A 19,957-nucleotide genomic window follows, 5' to 3' on the forward strand; every position below is an offset into this window, starting at 1 on the left:
CTTGAAAATGTGTGTGTGTGCATGTGTTTATGTGTATATGTTACAATTAATTTACAAGTACATAGTGTGTTTTCAAATGGATTTACAAGTACATTTGAACATTTGCCATAATGCCATTTCCCATACTGCAACAGGTATGCTCATCAACACCCTGTGGCATTTTGTGAACAAATTTTAACATTTAACCTGCAAATCCATTCAGACTTATTTGCACGTATGTTTTAGATGTATTTGCAAGCACTTTCAAACATATGTGCCAACACGGTCAAACAAATATGCATACACTGTACAGTATATTCAAATGTACTGTATTTGCAAGTATATTCAAATGTATGTTCCAAAATGCCTTGTAAATACATTTGAATTTACTTGAAAGTATGTTCAAACAAATTTTCAAGCTAAAATTGTCACCTCACATTGGCAGCTTCACAATTCCATGAGAAGCCTCTTAGTTAGCTTGAACAAAACCTGTGTGCCTGTGCATCTTAATCTCGGAAAAAGCAAGTCATAATAGTGTCAAATGCAGTCCATGTTTTGAAATGACCATTTCAAAATATTGAACCACGAATTACAAGTTAGATGAAGGCAGAGTGTCAACAAACCATCAAAAATGGTCACATTTCAATGACGTTACATTTCATTGCACACTTCAATTTTGACTTGCATGTATGTCCCCACATGAAAAGTATACTCTTGACTGGTAAGTTTTGGAATAATAGTGGCTGAACTAAATACCTGGCTGTCTTGTCACATTTCAAAAGGTGTCAAGACAAGCATGACTGTACATGTCCCTTCTGGCTTGCCCAACTCTCCTGATGTATTGTTGCTCCAGCAAATGGGGAGCAGGAGGAGATGGCTTCATTTTGACTTACATACAATTGTTAAACACAAAGCAGAAAGATAGTGCTATACTAAACATTATCTGTAAAGTCACTGGCAGTGATGCTAGTGCTTCACAGAGTCACAAGCATATCTCTCAATGAATTATTGACAAATGGGTGTGTTACAAAACGGCGCCCAATAACAACAGTCACACAGCATGACAGCTGCCACCCCAAGCCTCTTGCATGACTCTTTCTGGCCATCCCCCTCTTTTCATTGGTTGACCTACTGTAGTCACTATGGAAACCGATGTGCAGGGACTGCCATGGAAGATTTGGCCTCGAGTTTTGAATGGTATACACACAGACAGACACAGATAGTAGTACCTTAAGTGGGAGGTAAACACAGCATAGACTAAACTACTGTTTTAAATGTTAGCATTGACTTTACCTACAGCCAAATAAATATGAGAATGCAGAAAAGAAAAAAAAAAACACCAAATGGTGTTTACATTTTGGGCTTCTACAAGATCATGCGTACTGAATCAAACTACAAATAACATTCCGAGAGTATATTTACTATAAAAAGACTACATTTGGTCCTATTCTAAACACAATAATATTTACACTTGGAAGAGGGTAAAATATACAGACCATATATAGTTTATTTAGAGTAAAATTAACCTTCACTTTAGTCTGTATAGTCACCTAAAAATGATGATATCCATGCAGCAATTCAGACATCTTATAGTCTGTTAAATAATGAATAATAATAAACTTGTTAGCAACGAAACAAACAACATGTATACACTTTGTTACAATGAATTTAATAGTACCACGACTGCTTTATTGTGGCAAAAGAATTATAATTGTCATCCAACAGAGCTTTTGTTACTGAAAAATGTGTTACTACCCTTTTATACCAAAATAAAGTGAAAATTTTGACTCCAACCTTTGTGCAGTCTATATATTTGTTTGTTGACAGTATCCCATAATTCACATGTTTGACCATCATAAGTCATGTAGTTATAAAAGGTTCTGGGCCTAAACACAAGACACAACAAGAGAGGAAGCAATCCGAGACAATCAGATGAGACTGGTAAGGAAGAACGCCACACGCATCGTCTTCTCTGTTAGCATCACTCTAGCTTTGATCTGATGGGCCGTCCACAAGCGAGTGCTATGGTCTTACATAAGCGTTTTACATAAACCTCAGTGTGCCGAAACAGAGAGGGAATGAAAGAGGGAGGAGGAGGGTGAGGGATTGCTGCACCATTACAAAGGGGATTTGCACTGCACCAATTCTTCCTCCTGCTGTACCTACACCACAACAAAGGAACTTTTAAACAATTGCACCCCACTTTTGATTAATATTCATGAGGTCATGTGCATATAAAATACATGGAACTTGCTCACAAATGAGCAAAGTCAGTCATTAGTTTAGGCTTTCACTGGAATGACCAATAAAAAGCATTGTTAACCTAAAGTTGAAAGGCCAAGCAGGAAGTGTGATGCCATTACAATGTCACCTCAGGAACCAATAACAAATGCTACAGGGAATTTTGTGGTTCCAATAAACAATGAGACTTTACACAGATTTTACAAAGCAAAGGGAACCTTCAATTAGAACAAACACATTTATTAGTTAAATATGATAAACGGGAAGATTTCACACCATTGGTCAACAGATGGTCAAATAAAAGGATAGACATAATGTGCTCTTTATTGCACAATGGCTACATCTGTGGTGACAGAGGACAGAAATCAAGTAACAACATGGAATTGAGTTGTTTGAACACATTTCATAGAATAAAGTGGATACAATATGTCAGGTGACATCAGGATAAGAATAGTAACATTCAAACAGAACAAAATCATTTAAAATATGAACTTAATAGTAATCATTCATTGTAAACTTACAGTTCATGTTGCCTTTAGGAGGGAAATTAAATTTTTTACTGTTAAGAATTTAAATAATGCTTAAGTTTAACCCATTGTAAATGTATTTTCGATGAGTTAACGCCGGCTTAAACCTTACAAAAACACAAGGCTACCAGCATCATCCAAGCCGTCACCACCCACTAAAACAAACACTCACACACCAGAAGGAAAATGCTTGTGTACTTCACCTCTTTGAGCCCAGCAAGAAAATGCTGTTGCTGTGGACTTGGGATCATGTTACGTTTACCATTAGGGAAAAATGATATGTGAATCCAAAAGCTCTCTCATGGATCAATATTCACAAATATGATGGACGTGTTATTATGACTGAGAAAGACCACCTTGTGGTTCGGAGCAGAGAAAATGTGCACAGTCCCAAATGGCTTTGCATATAAAAGCCCCTCTGTTTAACTGAGGGCTGAGAAAATACCTGATCCATATCACATTGTGTCATTATTAAAATACCTTGAAGGGTTAATCATGTTTTGACCAAGTTTGCTGATCGTCTCACGAAATACCTTGAAGGGTTAATCATGTTTTGACCAAGTTTGCTGATCGTCTCACGTTAAAACCGGGGCGGGATTAAAAACTGTACAGTCGTTTGCTTTGCTCCTATAAAAACCCTGCAGACACACAAAAATATATATGACTCCTTGATCTACAAAGATGTCTAGCTACATTCAGTTTTCACACACACACCTGAAATAGCCCCTCGTTTTATACAGTGTTTACTTTTTCAGCGTAATGCAATTTTAAAATATGAGTCTGATAATAGAAATTGTAACATTAAGCTCCATTTGAAACCCTGGTGAAATTTCATTGCTGCAGTTTTGGGAGTCACTGCCTATTTAACTCTTTCAGTGCCATAAACAAAAAATTTCATCATGTAAATTCTAAGATTGTGTGCTAGTGACAAGAATTCTCATCAACTATCTTTTTTTTTTTTTAATAAATGAATCGACAACACTCATGGCCAGCGCTCCTCTTAATGTTAAGCCAATTGAGCACTGTTGTAATCTAATTATATAATGCACATATGTAAATTGTTATTTTGACATCAAAAACATTGTTTTTGTTCATGTTTTATTGAAGGGGGGAGAAAGTTAAGATGTTTCAGATGCTACTAAAAAAAGATAGTAGTATCTAAGTCACTATTGTGTAGATAATACATCTTTTCACAAAATGATGTATTTTCAAATAGTGATTACTGAAGAATGGAATATGGTAAAATCCTTCCTTTTTCCATACAAGGAATGGAATCCAATATTTCATATGACACCGCCAATCTTTACATACATATATTCTGTCGGCCTTGAAAGATGAGTCAAAATGCTCGATATTAGCTGGCACTCTCGGGGTTGCCTTTTCATATAACGTTTGGGACTGAAAGAGTTAAAAGAAAACAGGCACTTGCATTCTGGAAGAAATTATTACCCTCTTTAAACCATTCATGTCAGTCTCTGCAGTACTAGTTGGAAAATACAGTTGCGAAAGCTGCAACAATCACAGTTTGAGTCCGTGCAGTAAAAAGCTTTTATAAAAAAGAAAAAGAAAAAAATGGACTACATGCATACATGTTGTATGTGCATGTGATTTTAGAGAAGAAAGCCATCCATTGGAACAACAAGGACAAGTTAGTGTGTATGTGCATGAGTGCGTGCACCACCATGTGTGTTCCCTGACCATTGTGCTTTGCATGTATGTATAGCCCTGAATGCAGAGGGAGTAAAGAGGAACGCCATTGTTAATGCATTATGATTTCCATATTGCAGCATTGGATTGAATGTTGGTGACATTTCCAAAAATGAACAATAAATACTTTGTAAAAACAAAAAAGATTGGTGTGTCGGTTACCCATATTGCATGCAGTACTAGGAAAAGTTGTGATTCAGAAGTAAAGCTGGAGTCTTTGCATGCAAAGTGCCCAAGTGTGACCTTTTTTGTGCTTGAAGTATGGCTTGCAAAATACAGACGCCATAAAAGCCTTTGAATCTGTGCAGTTTACTGTTGTTGTACATGCAGGTGTTTAATCAGGTTGGAAGTCTATGTTAAAAAGAAATTGAAAAGAAAAGACAAAAATATTCCAGTCTATTCCAAGATATTTAAGGAATGATACTTTGGCTCTAAAATGGGACAATTCAAAGGTCATTTTGTTTTGAATGAGATGAGCAATCATCAAGAAAAAAAAAGATATTCAAATCGAATATGAAACTTCATAAAAGATTTTATAAAAGCAGCTTATTTTTGCAAAATGTGAGCAAAGAGAATTGAAGCTTTGAAATCCTTAAATTTGTAGATTTGTAGGACTTTTCGCAGGTAGTTGAAAAATGAACTTTTCAAAGCTCATGGATTGTCAAGGGTCAAACTTCGAAGTTCCAGTGCCAATTCAGGTTTTTTGGAGTCTCCTTGTGAATTTTGCCATGTGAACAAGCTTCTTTTAGCATTTTTGGAAGGAATGCCTTTGAGATTCACAAGGAATTCATGGACTGTTAACTGCACAGCGCGACATATTTCCTGGCTAAGGAAAACCTTTGGCTCGGAAAAAAATAAAATAAAATAAAAAAACAGAAGCGTCAGCCTCTCAAGTCCATAGAGGCATGTGAATGAAGAGGAATTATTTCCTAGAAATTCTGGTTGTGGGACCCGGTTTGTTGCCGGAGCGACGCACGGGTACCTTGGATACGGGAATTCTGGTGCGAGCCGGAGGGGGCGCTTGGTTTATCGGCTGCGACGATTCTGCCTCAAGGACAGACGAGAGTGCTGATTGGCTCGATGACTGCGGAGGCGTTGTTTGTCTGGCGCTGACCGGGATCTTGGATTCCCGGGGAAGGCTGGCGCTTCCTTTCATTGACCGGAATGAAGAAGAGGAGGAGGAGGAAGGGGGACTGAGTTTGTATTCGGTTGACAAGGAGGACGAACTGTTTTGGTTGTCATCGCCCTCTGGATCATTGTAGAGATCATACAGCTGGTCCCCAGAGCAACTGTCACGTGACAAATTGTGCTCGTGCCGCTGCCCGCTTTCCTCGGGTGTTGCGGTGGGTGTTGCAGAGGGTGTATCCCAATAGCCTTCATCGCTGAGTGGCTCTTTGTCTCCAGGTGATACCGGATGACGACCCTGAGGTAGAAGAGGTTTTGCCACTCGAGTCCCTGCTCCACCAACCACTGGAATCTTACTGAGGCCCAAAGATTTCACTTGTAATGCCTTTCGATCTGCACATACATTGGTTAAAGATTGATGGCTGGAGGTGAGGGTGCGAAGCGGGTAGCTGGAGGTGGGAGTGGTGCAGGAGGGTTGGTGTGACCGGGGTAAAGCGGGGGAGTTTTCCCCTGTTGAAGGCAGCATATGCCAAAGGCCCTGCATGTCAGCATCATCCACTGCTTCAGGACTTGCCATTTCCTCTCCACCACCCATGTAGGCTATCACTCCACTGCCCACAGGGGGTGTTTGAGGAGTTGGGGGCACCCGGGCACGGGCAGGAAGAGAAGCCGGGCCAGAAGATGCGGTGAACAAGGGTTGTGTCAGATTGGAAGAAAAAGGGATTTTTGGTGGAGAGCAACGAGATGTGGCGCAGGCAACTCCGAGAGGCTTCCCAACACCTGATCCCCCGATACCCCCCCCTACCCCACCACCGCCGCCACTGCTGCTGCTACTGGTACCACTACCCCCATTGCCTGCTGTCTCCTCATCTGCATCGGCAATGATATCCCCACAGCCGGTGAGTGAATCGAAGCTCTTGAGGGATGTGACATCATTGAAGAGAAGAGAACACAGTCGGTCCACTGAGGGTTCTGATGGCGGGTCTCCAGTGCTGCAGCACTCCAAAGGGGGTGTGGCAAGTGAGGGGGTAAGGCTGGAGACTGAAGCTTTGGCTTTGGTGGTGGCAGGGTGCAAAGGGGAGTCATTGGGTGTGTAAGGAGAGGGGGAATCCGGCTCACCAGATGGCCCTGGCATAGCCACACAGTGTGTGGGTGTCAAGGAAACGCTAGTGTGAGCCTCAGCCACTTGGATGTTATAGTCTGCCTCTTTCTTCCCGTGATCTTCCTGGCAATAATGTGGCATTGGATCAAGAATGAGTGTGACATCCTTTACCGTTTCAGAGTCTGCAACATCCGTAGCCTTCTCCTTCTGGATTTCCAACTCTTCTCCATCGCCTTCATTTGTTTTATCCTTACGTCGCCAGCGGATGCTACTGAAAAAACCCTTCAAGCCTCTCCCTCTTCGCACAAGTCCCACACTGTTTTCACTTGACCTTAGACTCCCACGTCGCAGAAGAGAGAAGAAACTTAGAGATTTACTGAGGGACCGCACAGTTCCTGTCTCTAGAGTAGTCAGACCCTCCCCTTTCTGTCTATCAGCATCATTGTTGGACCCGGTGAGCCCATCGTGTGTTTTGCTCCTCACCAGCTCGACTGATGACATTGAGTCGTTCCCATTCACAGAATTCCCAGTGTCGGAATGTCCATTGGTCCCTCTCGCCGTGGTTCCTTTGTTCCTGAAAGAGAAGAAGCTGGCCATTCCGGAGCCGGTGCGTCGCTTTCCGAAGAGCTTGAAGGCAGCTTTGTTGATCTTTCCGGCGGGCTGGGGGTCACATGGAGGGGCCGCAGTGGGATCTGCACACTCCGTCTGCACCTCCATTGTGTAGCTTTATCGTTTCCCACTCTGTGGTCTCTCGCTAGCACTTTGCTACTCCCTTTGGGCTTTCCAGCACATCCACTCTCCCTCACTCTCCACGTTGCTTCCAACAGTTCATTCACTCCTACTCTGGCTGTCTTTATCGGCTGCCTGCAGTTTTTTCTCTCTCTCTCTCTCTCTCTCTCTCTCTCTCTCTCTCTCTCGCTCACTCTCTCTCTCTCTCTCTTTTTCACTCCCTCACTGTGCTGCTCTTCGCTGTATCCATGGCAACAGAGTGGGCTAAGCAGCTTTCGTCAACGTTGGCAGGGCGCCAGAGTCTGTCCTCCATCCCCCCTCTCCACCTTCCCAGTCACCATTGCACTGTTGCTCCTTCCCCCAGAACTAATCATTAGTTTCTAAACCCTAGAATATCCGATAAAATCTGATCTACTTAATAAGAAAATTCACACCTTCCCAAAGGTTATATTGTTAAATTTTGATTGACACTGTCAGAAATATTAAAATTTAACTGCACATTTATAATTCTGATTGTAGTGTGCAGTGGTGGAGAAGTGTTTCATACTACAAATTTTATTTGTTTTATATCAATTCAACAACTTGATAATCACATTAAGACGTATGAACTTTATTTGTTTAAGAGTATGTTCAGGTGTTTGTTGCTGATGGTGATACTGTAAATAAATGTTGTGTTGTAGTAAAGGCCACACCAGCTGGGACCAAGACAGTAATGAGGCAAGTGAGCCGAGACCTACTCAAGATCAGAGCTTTTGGAGGTCGAGATTGAGACAAGACCAAGACTTTTGGAGATCAAGACTCAGGCTGATGCTATCTACTATCTTTGGTATTCAGATATCCTACATAGAATTTGAATATTGGATACCGATATTTGGATAAAAATAAAAAGTTAGTTTTGTGATTTTGCTTGGTGAAAATATCAACAAAGGAAGCCCAAATAGCAACTTTCCATTTAATCAAGAATGACTTTTGTATTGTACATGTTTTATGATGAACATTGGGACGGCAAGATCTGATGGTCATCTCCCAACCAAGAGGCTGTGTGTCAGATTAGCCCAATCATTGTGACCATGTTAAAGTCTCCTTAAGCAAGACACGGAACATGATTTCAGAAAAACATTGTGTTGTTTGTATCGGGAATAGGAACAGTTGCTGGAGAGTTGCTTTTCCATTTAATCAAGAATGACTTTTGTATTGTACATGTTTTATGATGAACATTGGGATGGCAAGATCTGATGGTCATCTCCCAAACAAGAGGCTGTGTGTCAGATTAGCCCAATCATTGTGACCATGTTAAAGTCTCCTTAAGCAAGACACGAAACATGATTTCAGAAAAACATTGTGTTGTTTGTATCGGGAATAGGAACAGTTGCTGGAGAAAACCTAGTCAAGTAGTTACACCGCAACACACTGCCAGGAACTACTTCAAAATAAAAGACAGTTGAGTCAAGACATTTGTGTCCGAATATTGTTTGGTAAACTAAGGTTTATTGCGAAGTTGGCCTTCTCACTGCATTTCCGGTGTTGTTTAGCAGCGTATTAACATTTTTTTCTGCAAAAGGCTTGATGTATTTTTTCTGACATGTACACTATTAAGCAGCAAGAAAAATGCCTCAAGCTTCTTATTTACCAGTTACGCAAATTATTCAAAGACTAGCCTTTGTCAAGACTAAAATTGTAAACATCAGAGTAAAAAAAAAAAAAAATTGTTTAATCAAAACATAATTAGCATTATCTTTTTTTTGCTTTTTCCTTTTTTTTTTGTTTTTTTTAACCATTCCCCATTCACACTAATACTGACCTGGTCTCAACTGGTCTTTGTCAAAAATCCAGTCCACACTGTCCAAGATCGAAGACTGAGATAAGACGAAACCCTTAAAAGGTGGTCAAGACCCAGATCAAGACCCATCTTCAGTACTTCAAGAATGAATACCATATTTCAAGTACAAGTTGAGGTTTTTTTCTCCTCATTTTCAACCCCCGTATTAGGGGGGTCGACTTATAACTGCATAACTCAAAACAGACCGATTTTTTCCATATATTTGTGTTTGAATAACAATTATCCAAATGTGAAATAAGACGATCAAATCATTTACAAAGCTTATGATGATTGTACATACAGGGAGTCCTTGACTTACGACGTGGATCCGCTCTTAAGACACCTGAATTTCAGTGGAAATCGGAAAACAATACAAATAATAACTTAAAAATAATTAATAAAAAAATAATAAATAAAATAAATAGATAACTATATGTACTGTTCTTTAAAGTATTGCAATATTGTTCTGCCCCTTTTTGCCCCCGTTTTGTCGGAAAAACTTTGTTTTTGAACCACATTTTATTTTGGAGAGAACTCTTGTTTTGAAGGGCCATGTATCTGGAAACAGCGCGGGAGCCATTTTAGCCCCGGCATCATTTTGTTACAAGCCTTGAAGGCGTGCCTGCAGCCGGCAAGAATGTCAGTGGGAAAGAAGAGTCGATCTCAACTGTCACTTTTATTACATCAACAAAACCCAAAAACGGAACATAGCACTCAATTTGTCTCTTGCACGGAACAATTTGTTTGTTGGTGTTTGACCGTTTTTAGACCGCTTAGTAAAATTTAATTTCACTTCCATGGTGATGGACAATGGCTTACTGCGCGCATTTGTAACCTCGAAACATCGCAAGTCGAGACCGTCATAACCCGAGGACCCCCTGTACCTCTATTTCAATATAGTATGCATGCGTTTTAGAGCGTTTTCATAGAACATCGCAAAATGCACTTTCGTCAAGCGCTGCATTATTGCCTCTTTGCTGTCAACAACGAGGCTGCGTGGATCATTTTTCAGCGGACTTTGACGCATTATGAAAAGGAAAATATGTCCAGACTTGTCTACTTCAGCCCTTGGATGTGTGCTTGGGTCGGCGGGGGTAGGAGCAAAGGGCAACCTTCCGCACTCACAACAGTCGTCTCTTGGGTAAAGAACATCCCAAATAAGATAATCAGCAAATCACCTCCGAAGACCTCTGTTTCAAACAAATTGGACGGGTCCAAAGATTACTACCCATGGAAGACTAATGAGGATGGTTGTGCAGATGACCAGCAGGAAGGAGAGCATGTCCGGGATTTAAATGGGACGGGCTTTTTGGCGCGTCAGACAATGATGATGACTTTGAGGGCTTTTAGATGAATTCACATCCAACTGTGAACTGTAAACTTCAAATCATTTTATTGTTGCAACATTAGAATCTGCATTTGCGTCTACATGCACGTGTACATTGCCCCGCAGTCTTGTCTCGCTCAGGTCCCACCCACTCATCATCGAGACAGTATGTTATCCGATATACGATGTAATGTGTTTTAATTGGAGAGCCATGATCTATGTAACCACTAAAGTCAGGGGTAGTCTTATTTACCCAAATTGAAGTAAAAAAGGGGGGGTTGACTTATAAGCGAGGTCAACTTCTACTCTGAGAAATATTTAAGATGTAAGTAGAACTACAAGTGTCATCACTGATTAGACTTGAAATATAGCCATTATCCATCTATTTTCTATAGCTGCTTATCCTCACTAGGCTTTGCTGGTGCTTATCCCAGAAGTTTTGGAGCAGTAGACGGGCGATACCCTGGACTGGTTGCCAGCCAATCGCAGGGCACACAGAGACAAACAGCTGTTCAAACACCTAATCACACCTAAGAACAATTTAGAGCAGTGGTGTCAAACAATTTTTTATTTTGGGCCGCATTGTAGTGATAGTTTCTGTCAGCGGGCCGGAATGACTGTGAATTGAAATACATTTTAAGTGTGTTGATCACACATTTACCAAGATTTGATATCAGAAACCGGCAAAAATTGTTCAAAAGAAATTGAGAATAAGAAAATGTTTGTTTTTTTCTTCCCCCAAATTTTTAAAAGTTAGACAACTTGCAATTGTGGTATTTTTGTCAGAAACCTGAAGTCAAATTAGCATTTCAAGGGCCACAAAAAGTGAGGCGGCGGGCCGGATCTGGCCCCCGGGCCTTGACTTTGACACCTGTGATTTAGAGTGTATTTCCAGGAGGAAGCCAGAGTGCCCAGATACAACCCACGCCGGCTTGGGAAAAGCATGCAAACTCCACACAGGATGGCTGAAGCAACGTGGATTTGAACACGGGACTCTGATTGGATTTGTGAGGCGGATGTGTTGACCAATCTTCCACCAAGCCGCCCCACGCTCACAATCACACAATTATTTAATATTCAAATGCTCATTTATGAGGTTAATGGTATATTGTTTGTCCCTATTTTGTTATACTTTGAGTTGAGAGGTACCACAGCAACATTGCATTTTTAAGTGCATAACTTGCATCACCTGTATTCCGTTCATGATATTGTGGGGGTGAAATCATTATTATCTGCATGCTCAGTTTTTGTAGTTTTTTTTAACAAAGTTTATAGGGTTTAGGGTATTTTGTGTGAGAGAGCCAATATGGGAAGTAAACAAAATACTGTGATGCCAAAAAGCCTGAATTAGAGGGGTCAAAGCAGGCATCCGCCGCACTGCCGATCAACAGTATGAGCAGGCTTAAGCAGGGATATGGATTTAGAGACATTTTTCAGCACTGTTGGGCTCAGTGAAAAAGCTCAGACTTGCCTCTTGTACAGTTTCAGCGTTATTATTATTGACCATATGGTACTGAACACCGGCCATATGGACACGCAGCAGCAAGTGTTGGGGAGCATTGGCTCATCATTTCTTTCAAATTGTTATTATTTAGGATGTTTTTAAGTACAGGTACTTAGTGTATGAGCCCAACCAATTCCTCATATGAATTATAATTTTGTACAAAATCTGATGACCGGAAAGCTGTGTTTTGTGTGTGTCTGTGACAATCTTGTTCTATTTACAATCTTGTTCTATTTACCATATCTTCTCAAATGGTGGCCTCTAATAGGCAATCTACAACAAGTAATTATCCACTTAAGACAAATAACCACTTCCTTCAAATAGCTCTGTGATAACTGTAACATTGTCTCACAATAAAGACGCTATCGTACCCAAACGTACATTAAAGTGAGAAGACAGAGAAAATGATTTTATTCTGGGTCCTATGTGATTTTAGTATTGTATAACCTTATTTAAATTACTGCAGTGTTGCCAAATCACCTAATTCCCCCATAATAGCTATTTTTATTTGACCTTGAACTCTAAATGCACTTGTTGTAAATTGTGTTTGCACTTTAATCAACACTTTTATATAGTCTTACAGAAATGTGGAGCTACCAATGTAGTGGAAAAAATTGACTTGTAAACTCATTTGAACATTCTTGTTAATAAGTTTAAATGTACTTGCGGCTAAATGCTGAAAATATAGTATACAGTATTTCCCCATAATGCTATTGGGCATTGACTTGCACACATAAAGTTTAAGATATAAATAAATAAAGCTTTTTTTAGTATTTGGCCTATATTTCAACCACATGTTCAAAAACTACATGCGTAAACATTGTTTGTTAGTCATTTCATTTTTATGGATTATTATACCCCTTCGACATCTTCTCCTCTAATATCATGGAGTATGTGCTTGCGCAACTCATTACTATGTTGCATTATGGGAAAGTCATTCGAACATATTTGTAAATACATTTGAACAAATTTCCCAGACGTGAAATGTTTACTCCACAATGGCTGTTCCACGCTTCCACAGAGTGTAATAGTGATGGCACAAAAACGTCTTTTACATTATCAGTAAAGTCACAATTTATACTGTAGACAAAAGTATTGGAACACTTTATTTTACTTACAGAAGGTAAAAATGGAACCAAAATAGATGTTGTCTGCCTCTGCAAATATCAGAGAATTCCAACGTTATTCAATTCGGTTTGAGTCTTGTTTTCCCAAACCAACTTCATCCAAGCGACCGTTTATTTAACTTGCATTGTGCACACAGACACAATAAAAATGTCCTTCCCCAGCTGCTTCCCATAAAGTTGGAAGCATAGAATTGTCCAAAATGTTTTAGAATAATTCAAATTCAGAAGGAACTAAGGAGTTGAGTCCAGCATCTGATTGATTGATTATTTGATTTAGAGCTGTGCCTTTGTCATCCAGTGTTCTCCTTTCAGGTCTGATCTACTGTGGGCGCTCTTTTTTTTTTCCCCCGGTGATTCCACCCAACCCCCATGAATCTCCCTGAAAAACCGACCCAATTACAACCATCCTTCTCTACCCACCCCTGCTTCTTTCTGCTTCTCCTCCTCCACCTCCTTCTCCTGCTCCTCTGTCACCATGGGTACCGCAAGCTCTCTTCTTCCAGCCCACTGCTATTAAACAATGTCTGCATTCATGCACCCCAAGTGACACACAAACACATTTTCCAAGGGTTTCCCCAGAGTGAGGCGAGAAAGCGTTACCTACCCACGCCACTGACTGCCCAGTCAGACACAGAGCCAGAGTGCTGCTTCTCAGGTAGATGTAATGTTTATTATAGCAGAAAGGCCCACGGCTATGCTGGGAGGTCAGCTCAGTGCTGAGCAGCAGATGGCTGATGGATTGATGAGTGATAACATGGTGAAACAAAGGATTCTACTCAGCTCTCACTGTTGTTTTAACTCAAAAATTTCAACAATGCACAGCTAGTTTTTACTGACTTACGGGATGATAAACATTCTTTTAAATCCTGCATTTTGTCCTATGCCACTGTTGAAAATGCAAATATAGTTCCTGCATTTTAAATGTATTGGCTTTGTTTGGAATGTAATTCATAATGTGACTTTTTATGCCTCAGCTCTTGCTGTAAACGAGTAAGAAGAACCCATGGAAAAATCACCCACACGCTTATAAAACTCACACACATACACACATTTCCCCCCAGCCTCCTAATTGTAGTAGTACGATTCCTATTTCAGCCCCCTGAGTAAAGCTCAGCAGTAAGTGGGACAGTTGGAGGACACTCATCTTCTTTTGTGTTTGGTTTCAATCTGTTCTGTTGCTAATTGTTTTTTCAAAATCTGGCTGCAAAAGGCTAGTCTGCATTTTTTGTTGTTGAAATTTTAGTAATTGCAAAATCCTCCAAATATTGACATACCATAAGTACAAGGTTCTTAATGTGTAGTAGTGCTGGGCAATAATATCAATATATTGATATATTGTGATACGAAGTGATGCAATACATGTTTTGCAATACTACATTCAGTTTCCAATATATTGTGTACTTGTTTTGAAACGCCTTATTTTTGTTTTATTTTATTAGGTTGTTTTTTGTTTTTTTAAACAATCCACTCCTGAGTGGCTTTTGTGTCAAGATTTTTGTCATATCATGAATCATGTTTTACATGTAAATCATTCCAAGTGCTTCAAAAACACCACATTAAATGTTACATTACATTACCTTTCAAGTGAGGCCATGTTCCAAAGCAAAAGTGGCGGCAGAGGAGAAGGGCAAAGAGCAGAAAAAGAAAATGTTATGCTTCAAAGATAGCTTTTTCTTTGTTTCTGCTGTTGTAGTCATATCTCAGGCTTCCGCACTGTCTTTAAATCACCCGGAATAAGCGCCTGTATGTGTTCCCGAGAAGCACAATAATATCCGAGCAGCCGTATTAACAAGCAGTAGAATCTAATGTTGCATTTAATTGAAATGGAAATTTTCAGATTTCAAGGTTTGTTTTGTTTTATTTTGTTTTGCTTCATTTATATGATAGTAAATTTCATAATATGAAGAACAAAAACCTGTACAGAAGCGGTTTGACTTGAGGTTTGACTTGATTTGATCTTTTATAACAATAGATTTCTCCTTGGTTTTTGTTAGGGGTATTTTCACCAGTGCGCATGACAACACAGATCTGTTTCAACTATGGTTGACGAACAAAAATGAGTCTTCATTTCTCTTCATGCTTTCTTGCTTGGCACATATGCAACCAGTAAATTTGGAGTTAATTTGTGTTTACATATACTGTATAGTTTTTTTGGCTTACGCAAACATCTCTGAACTACTCTACACCAGTTCTCCCCAACCAACGGTCCACGGCCTGGTACTGGTGTGTGGATCAACTGCTACCGGGCCGCATGGGCCGCACCAGAAATAATGTTTTGGAACTGATTTAGTTTAACAGTTCATTCATTTGTGCTTTGTTTGACTTGATCTTTGTTTTTGTTTTTTTGGCGCTGCCTATGGCCGCTGTTGATATTAAATTTTGTAGTGAGAAGGATTGAGAGCAGTTTTGTTGTTTTGTCTCTGTGAAATCTGGCCAATCACTGTCTGTAAGTTGTGCTTTCTTTGTAAGAATGTTTATATATGATACTATGCACAAAATGAGTTTGTTTGTTGATCCAACAACTTTTGACTGTGAATAACATGCTACCTAATATTAGTTCTTATCTTCATCATGTTATACAGTGCTGCCCTGTATGCATTAAACACGTTCGCATTTTCGGGTGCGCCAGGTATTTTCCTTTGAAATTAATAGCTTTTGGAATTCAGTTTTACTCTTGACTAATTGTAATTTGCGTACATTTTTGTACATTTTGAGGCCCCCCGGTCCGCAGTAAAAATTTCAAGTGCTGACCAGTTTGTAGTGATAAAAATCTTGAAGACCACTGCTCCACACTACAGTGCAGCTGTAGCCAATTATTATTATTATTAATTAATTGACATTAAAGATTAGTGCTGGTTATTGCGATATAGTATTGCAAGAAAGCAAAGGTGTATTGTGATAGGTACTGGGCAATGTTTGTTAAAAAAAACATCTATGGCATACATATTAACAATGACTGAAAAATACAGAAGGAAATTGTTAGAATAGACAATTTCTATTATTTTTTGTCAAAAAGCACACATTAACATCTATGAGCACACAGTGAACATTCTTTTTATAAAAAAAAAAGCAGCATGTCAACATTTTTTAAATTTTATTTCAAGCATATTAAACTCATGTCCCAAGGCACCACTCCATATGTTTTTACTCTCACAAGTACACCATCCTTTCTTTGTTTTTAGAATCAGGCCTCACATTGTTCCCTGCATGGTGGTGGGGTGCAGGAGGCTCAAGATTAAAGCTGCACTGTGTATGCTTCAACAATTGTGTGCGTGTTAAACTACCCGGGATTAAACCCTGTGCCCTCTTTGTTAGCAATGGGGAGTGGTGCTAATTGTTTTTAAGACTCTAAGTACAGTAGCAATCACCTGACCCACCCCCCACCCACAACACTTTTCAGCCCTACCAGCTATGTGTGATTTCCAATTATGTGTGATTTCCAGTTAAGTAAGTGTTAGTACCTGGTTTTGTTGGAGCCAAGGCTATCATTTCATCGAATTAGCCAACTTTTGACCAGAGTTACCATCTTCTATTCATTTCATGTGCAATAGGAAATTAGTGAGATTTCAAATATAAATGCACCCTTAACATTACTGGAAAGAAAAGGAGCGATAATAAGAAAAAAAAAAAACTCTTCTAATTCTTATATTACTATGTGATCGTGAGTTTGTTGAACAGTTTGAGTGCTGGGTATGTTTACCTTAAGCATGACAGCAGTGGTCCCTCCTTGTCCTCAGGAGTGTTCTACTAGCATGGCGTGCAGTTACTGCAGTACTAGATCTGAATGATTCAGAGTCCTTGGAGAGGCTGCTAAATGTTTCATATGAGGTAATGTGGCACAACGAGGCTAGAAGAGGAGCACCACTGACAATGATGAACATTTTTAAATCCCTCTACATTTTTGGAGATGCACCTTTTTTGACACACGTCCCGTTTTAACATACTGTTTTTTTTTCATATCAGCAAACCAATATTTTTATAATAGTTAAGGTATTTTATTGAAGAACTAACCATGGAGCTTACATCTAAAACATCCCCTTGTACCTTTAACGGACAATGTGTGATACAAATTGTGTAATATTTAGACAGTTCTTCATTTTAAAAGCCCGCTATGAATTTAAACAGGTGTAAATAAATGTGTTCTATCAAATCAAAGTAAACCTGTTTATAAACCTGTTTACAAGCCGCAGCAGAAAAATGAGCAAAAAAATGTTTGTCACAGATAAGCCGCACTGGACTATAAGATATTTACGCAAAAAGATGGAACATGGAAATTTATGTATATATTTTTTTTGTTGTTATTTACTTTTTTTTGTAATTGTCTGCCAACGGTCACTTGCCTGCATGTTTAGTCCCAACATATAGAAAATGGATGGATATTTTCAACACTAGCAGAATACTGTTAGTTAAATAGCAGTTCAAAATCCAAATCAATACTTCAGTAGCATTTTTTTTTTATCTCCTTTTGTTTGATCGATTATTTTATTGAACATAAAAAGATGTAATTTATATATACAAAACTCACAATTAAAACTCTTTGAGCACAGCCATTGATTAACATCTTTTCAGTTCTATTTCATAGTTGTTCCATAAATTGAAACCTCGAACAGATACACACATCTGCTTGCTGGTGGCTAGCAAAAAAATACATAAAAAACAACAGATAAACCGCACTGGACTATAAGCCGCAGGGCTGAAATCATGAGGAAAAGTTGTGGTTTTATATATATATATATATATATATATATATATATATATATATATATATATATATATATATATATATATATATATATATATATATACACACATATATACATATATATACATTCCTGCTCCCAAGTACAGTGGGCCCACGTGTTACGACATTAATCCGTTCCACGGTTGGGGTCGTATAGCCAATTCATCGCATTATGTTCAATCTAAACCTATGTTTAATAGCTAATGCGTTTAGAACCCCAGCTAAAAACATCAAAATTGTACATACATATTAAAAATTGGTACCAAAATAGTATAGTAAGTTCTACGTATATATAATATACATGTATACAATCAGAAAACATTGCAAATAAAAAATATAGAAAGGATTTATTTACCTTTGAGTGCCGCTTGTTATGCTCATTGTTACAATATGTTACGCCCAGCCTAGGGGAACTGGGATATAACATGTGTGTGCTAAACGTGTTGAACAAAAAACAGCAGCTTTTATTGTCTTCGGAGGGAGAGCAAACAAACAAAATAATAACAAAAGATCTTCTGAATCCCTAACTAACTAGCCAAACAAAAAGGAAACGAATGACAATTGGCTCACTATCTACCTAACGCAAAAACAGGAGAAAAAGGGTTAAACAAAAACGGCGTCTCCCTCCTACTACTGCTCGATCTACAGATTCTTACAAACACAGCTAACAAGCAAACCTAACAAACACAGCGAACAACACAGATGCACACTATCTCTAATAATTCCTGAGGTGGCGTTTTCTGGCGGTGGGATGACCGGAGAGAGACAGAGTTTGGTCCGTGGGCTGTTTAAATAGGGCGGCAAATCAGGAGAGCCAGCCAATGGGATGTTTGGTCCGTGGGCTGTTTAAATAGGGCGGCAAATCAGGAGAGCCAGCCAATGGGATGACACCGCCTGCACACAATTGACTCACTCCAACCAAAAGGCACTCACACACACACGCACACACACAAACAAAGGAGAACACAGCAGAACACATACAAAAACTACATATGACCCACGGGTCATAACACTCATATTCCCTAATAAGGATTATCTCCAGCATCGTTTCCATCGAAATCATCTTCTTACTTCTCTCTTTGATATCACTAGCAGGGACTCATGGGTATCCCTTTCAACTTCGAATCAAGCAGTAAAATGCACTATAAATATGGTTTTGTAACCACTCACAATCCAACAAAGTTTTACCGTTCCGCCATTTTGAAACGAGTGAGGCCTACCAATAGCAGACCACCATCTCTGTGAGGAGACGCCAACCAATAGCAAAATTGTAGTGACGCATTGCAGGGACAGCAACTGAAAATAAATGTAATCACCAAACGAAACAACACAAATACAGCCAAGCCAAGAGTGAATGAAAAAAGTCAGTTTTCCACATCACAACATACAAAAAACTTAAGCCAGGGACGCTGTAACACGGGGGTCCACTGTATATGGCAGTTTAACCATACCTCAGAAATTTAGAGGATTTGACTGTGTGGAAAACCATGAACAACCATGTTAGGTGACACAGTTGGCGAAGATTACAATGATGGATTAAAATTGAAATCTACTCTTCTGTCGGTTTCAGTAGTCTATTTTAAAATGCTTTCGTTATTCGGCGGTCTGTCACCGACGGACAACGGACCAGTGGACATCAGTACCGATAAACTGCCCACCTCTGTCTGTCTGTCTGTATGTATGTACGTACGTACGTACGTACGTACCTATGTATGCATGTATGTATGTATGTATGTATGTATGTATGTATGTATGTATGTATGTATGTATGTATGTATGTATGTATGTATGTATGTATTAAATTGAAAATCCTAGTGAGCTTCAATTGAAAATGCTGGAAAGCTTCATCTGGAGATTCAGCCATTCTTTGCCGTTCTGTCTGTCCATCCTGTTCTTCTGTTTCAAGCAAAATAGGAGGGGGTGGTCCAAGGCACACAGCATTACCAGCCCATCTTTATTGACAGTTGCTGCAGCACAAAAATGACTCTCTGTATTGGCTTGTAGACACAGAGCTGTCTCACAAGTCACA

The 19,957-nt window shown here is 39.4% G+C and overlaps 1 protein-coding gene across 1 annotated transcript; it reads right to left on the reverse strand.

The window, feature by feature from the left end:
- Positions 1 to 2,444: 2,444 nt before the first annotated feature.
- amer2 (APC membrane recruitment protein 2) lies at positions 2,445 to 7,702 on the reverse strand. Its single transcript, XM_088402324.1, has 2 exons — positions 3,281 to 7,702; positions 2,445 to 3,227 (listed from the first exon to the last, which is right to left on the reverse strand). The coding sequence occupies exon 1, from the start codon at positions 7,396 to 7,398 to the stop codon at positions 5,377 to 5,379; it is 2,022 nt and encodes a 673-aa protein (XP_088258450.1). The 5' UTR covers positions 7,399 to 7,702; the 3' UTR covers positions 2,445 to 3,227; positions 3,281 to 5,376.
- Between the last annotated feature and the right edge of the window lie 12,255 nt (positions 7,703 to 19,957).

This window comes from Hippichthys cyanospilos, chromosome 19 (assembly GCF_059441005.1).
Source record: "Hippichthys cyanospilos isolate Australia breed blue-spotted pipefish chromosome 19, RoL_Hcya_1.0, whole genome shotgun sequence".
Taxonomy (NCBI): Eukaryota; Metazoa; Chordata; class Actinopteri; order Syngnathiformes; family Syngnathidae; genus Hippichthys; species Hippichthys cyanospilos.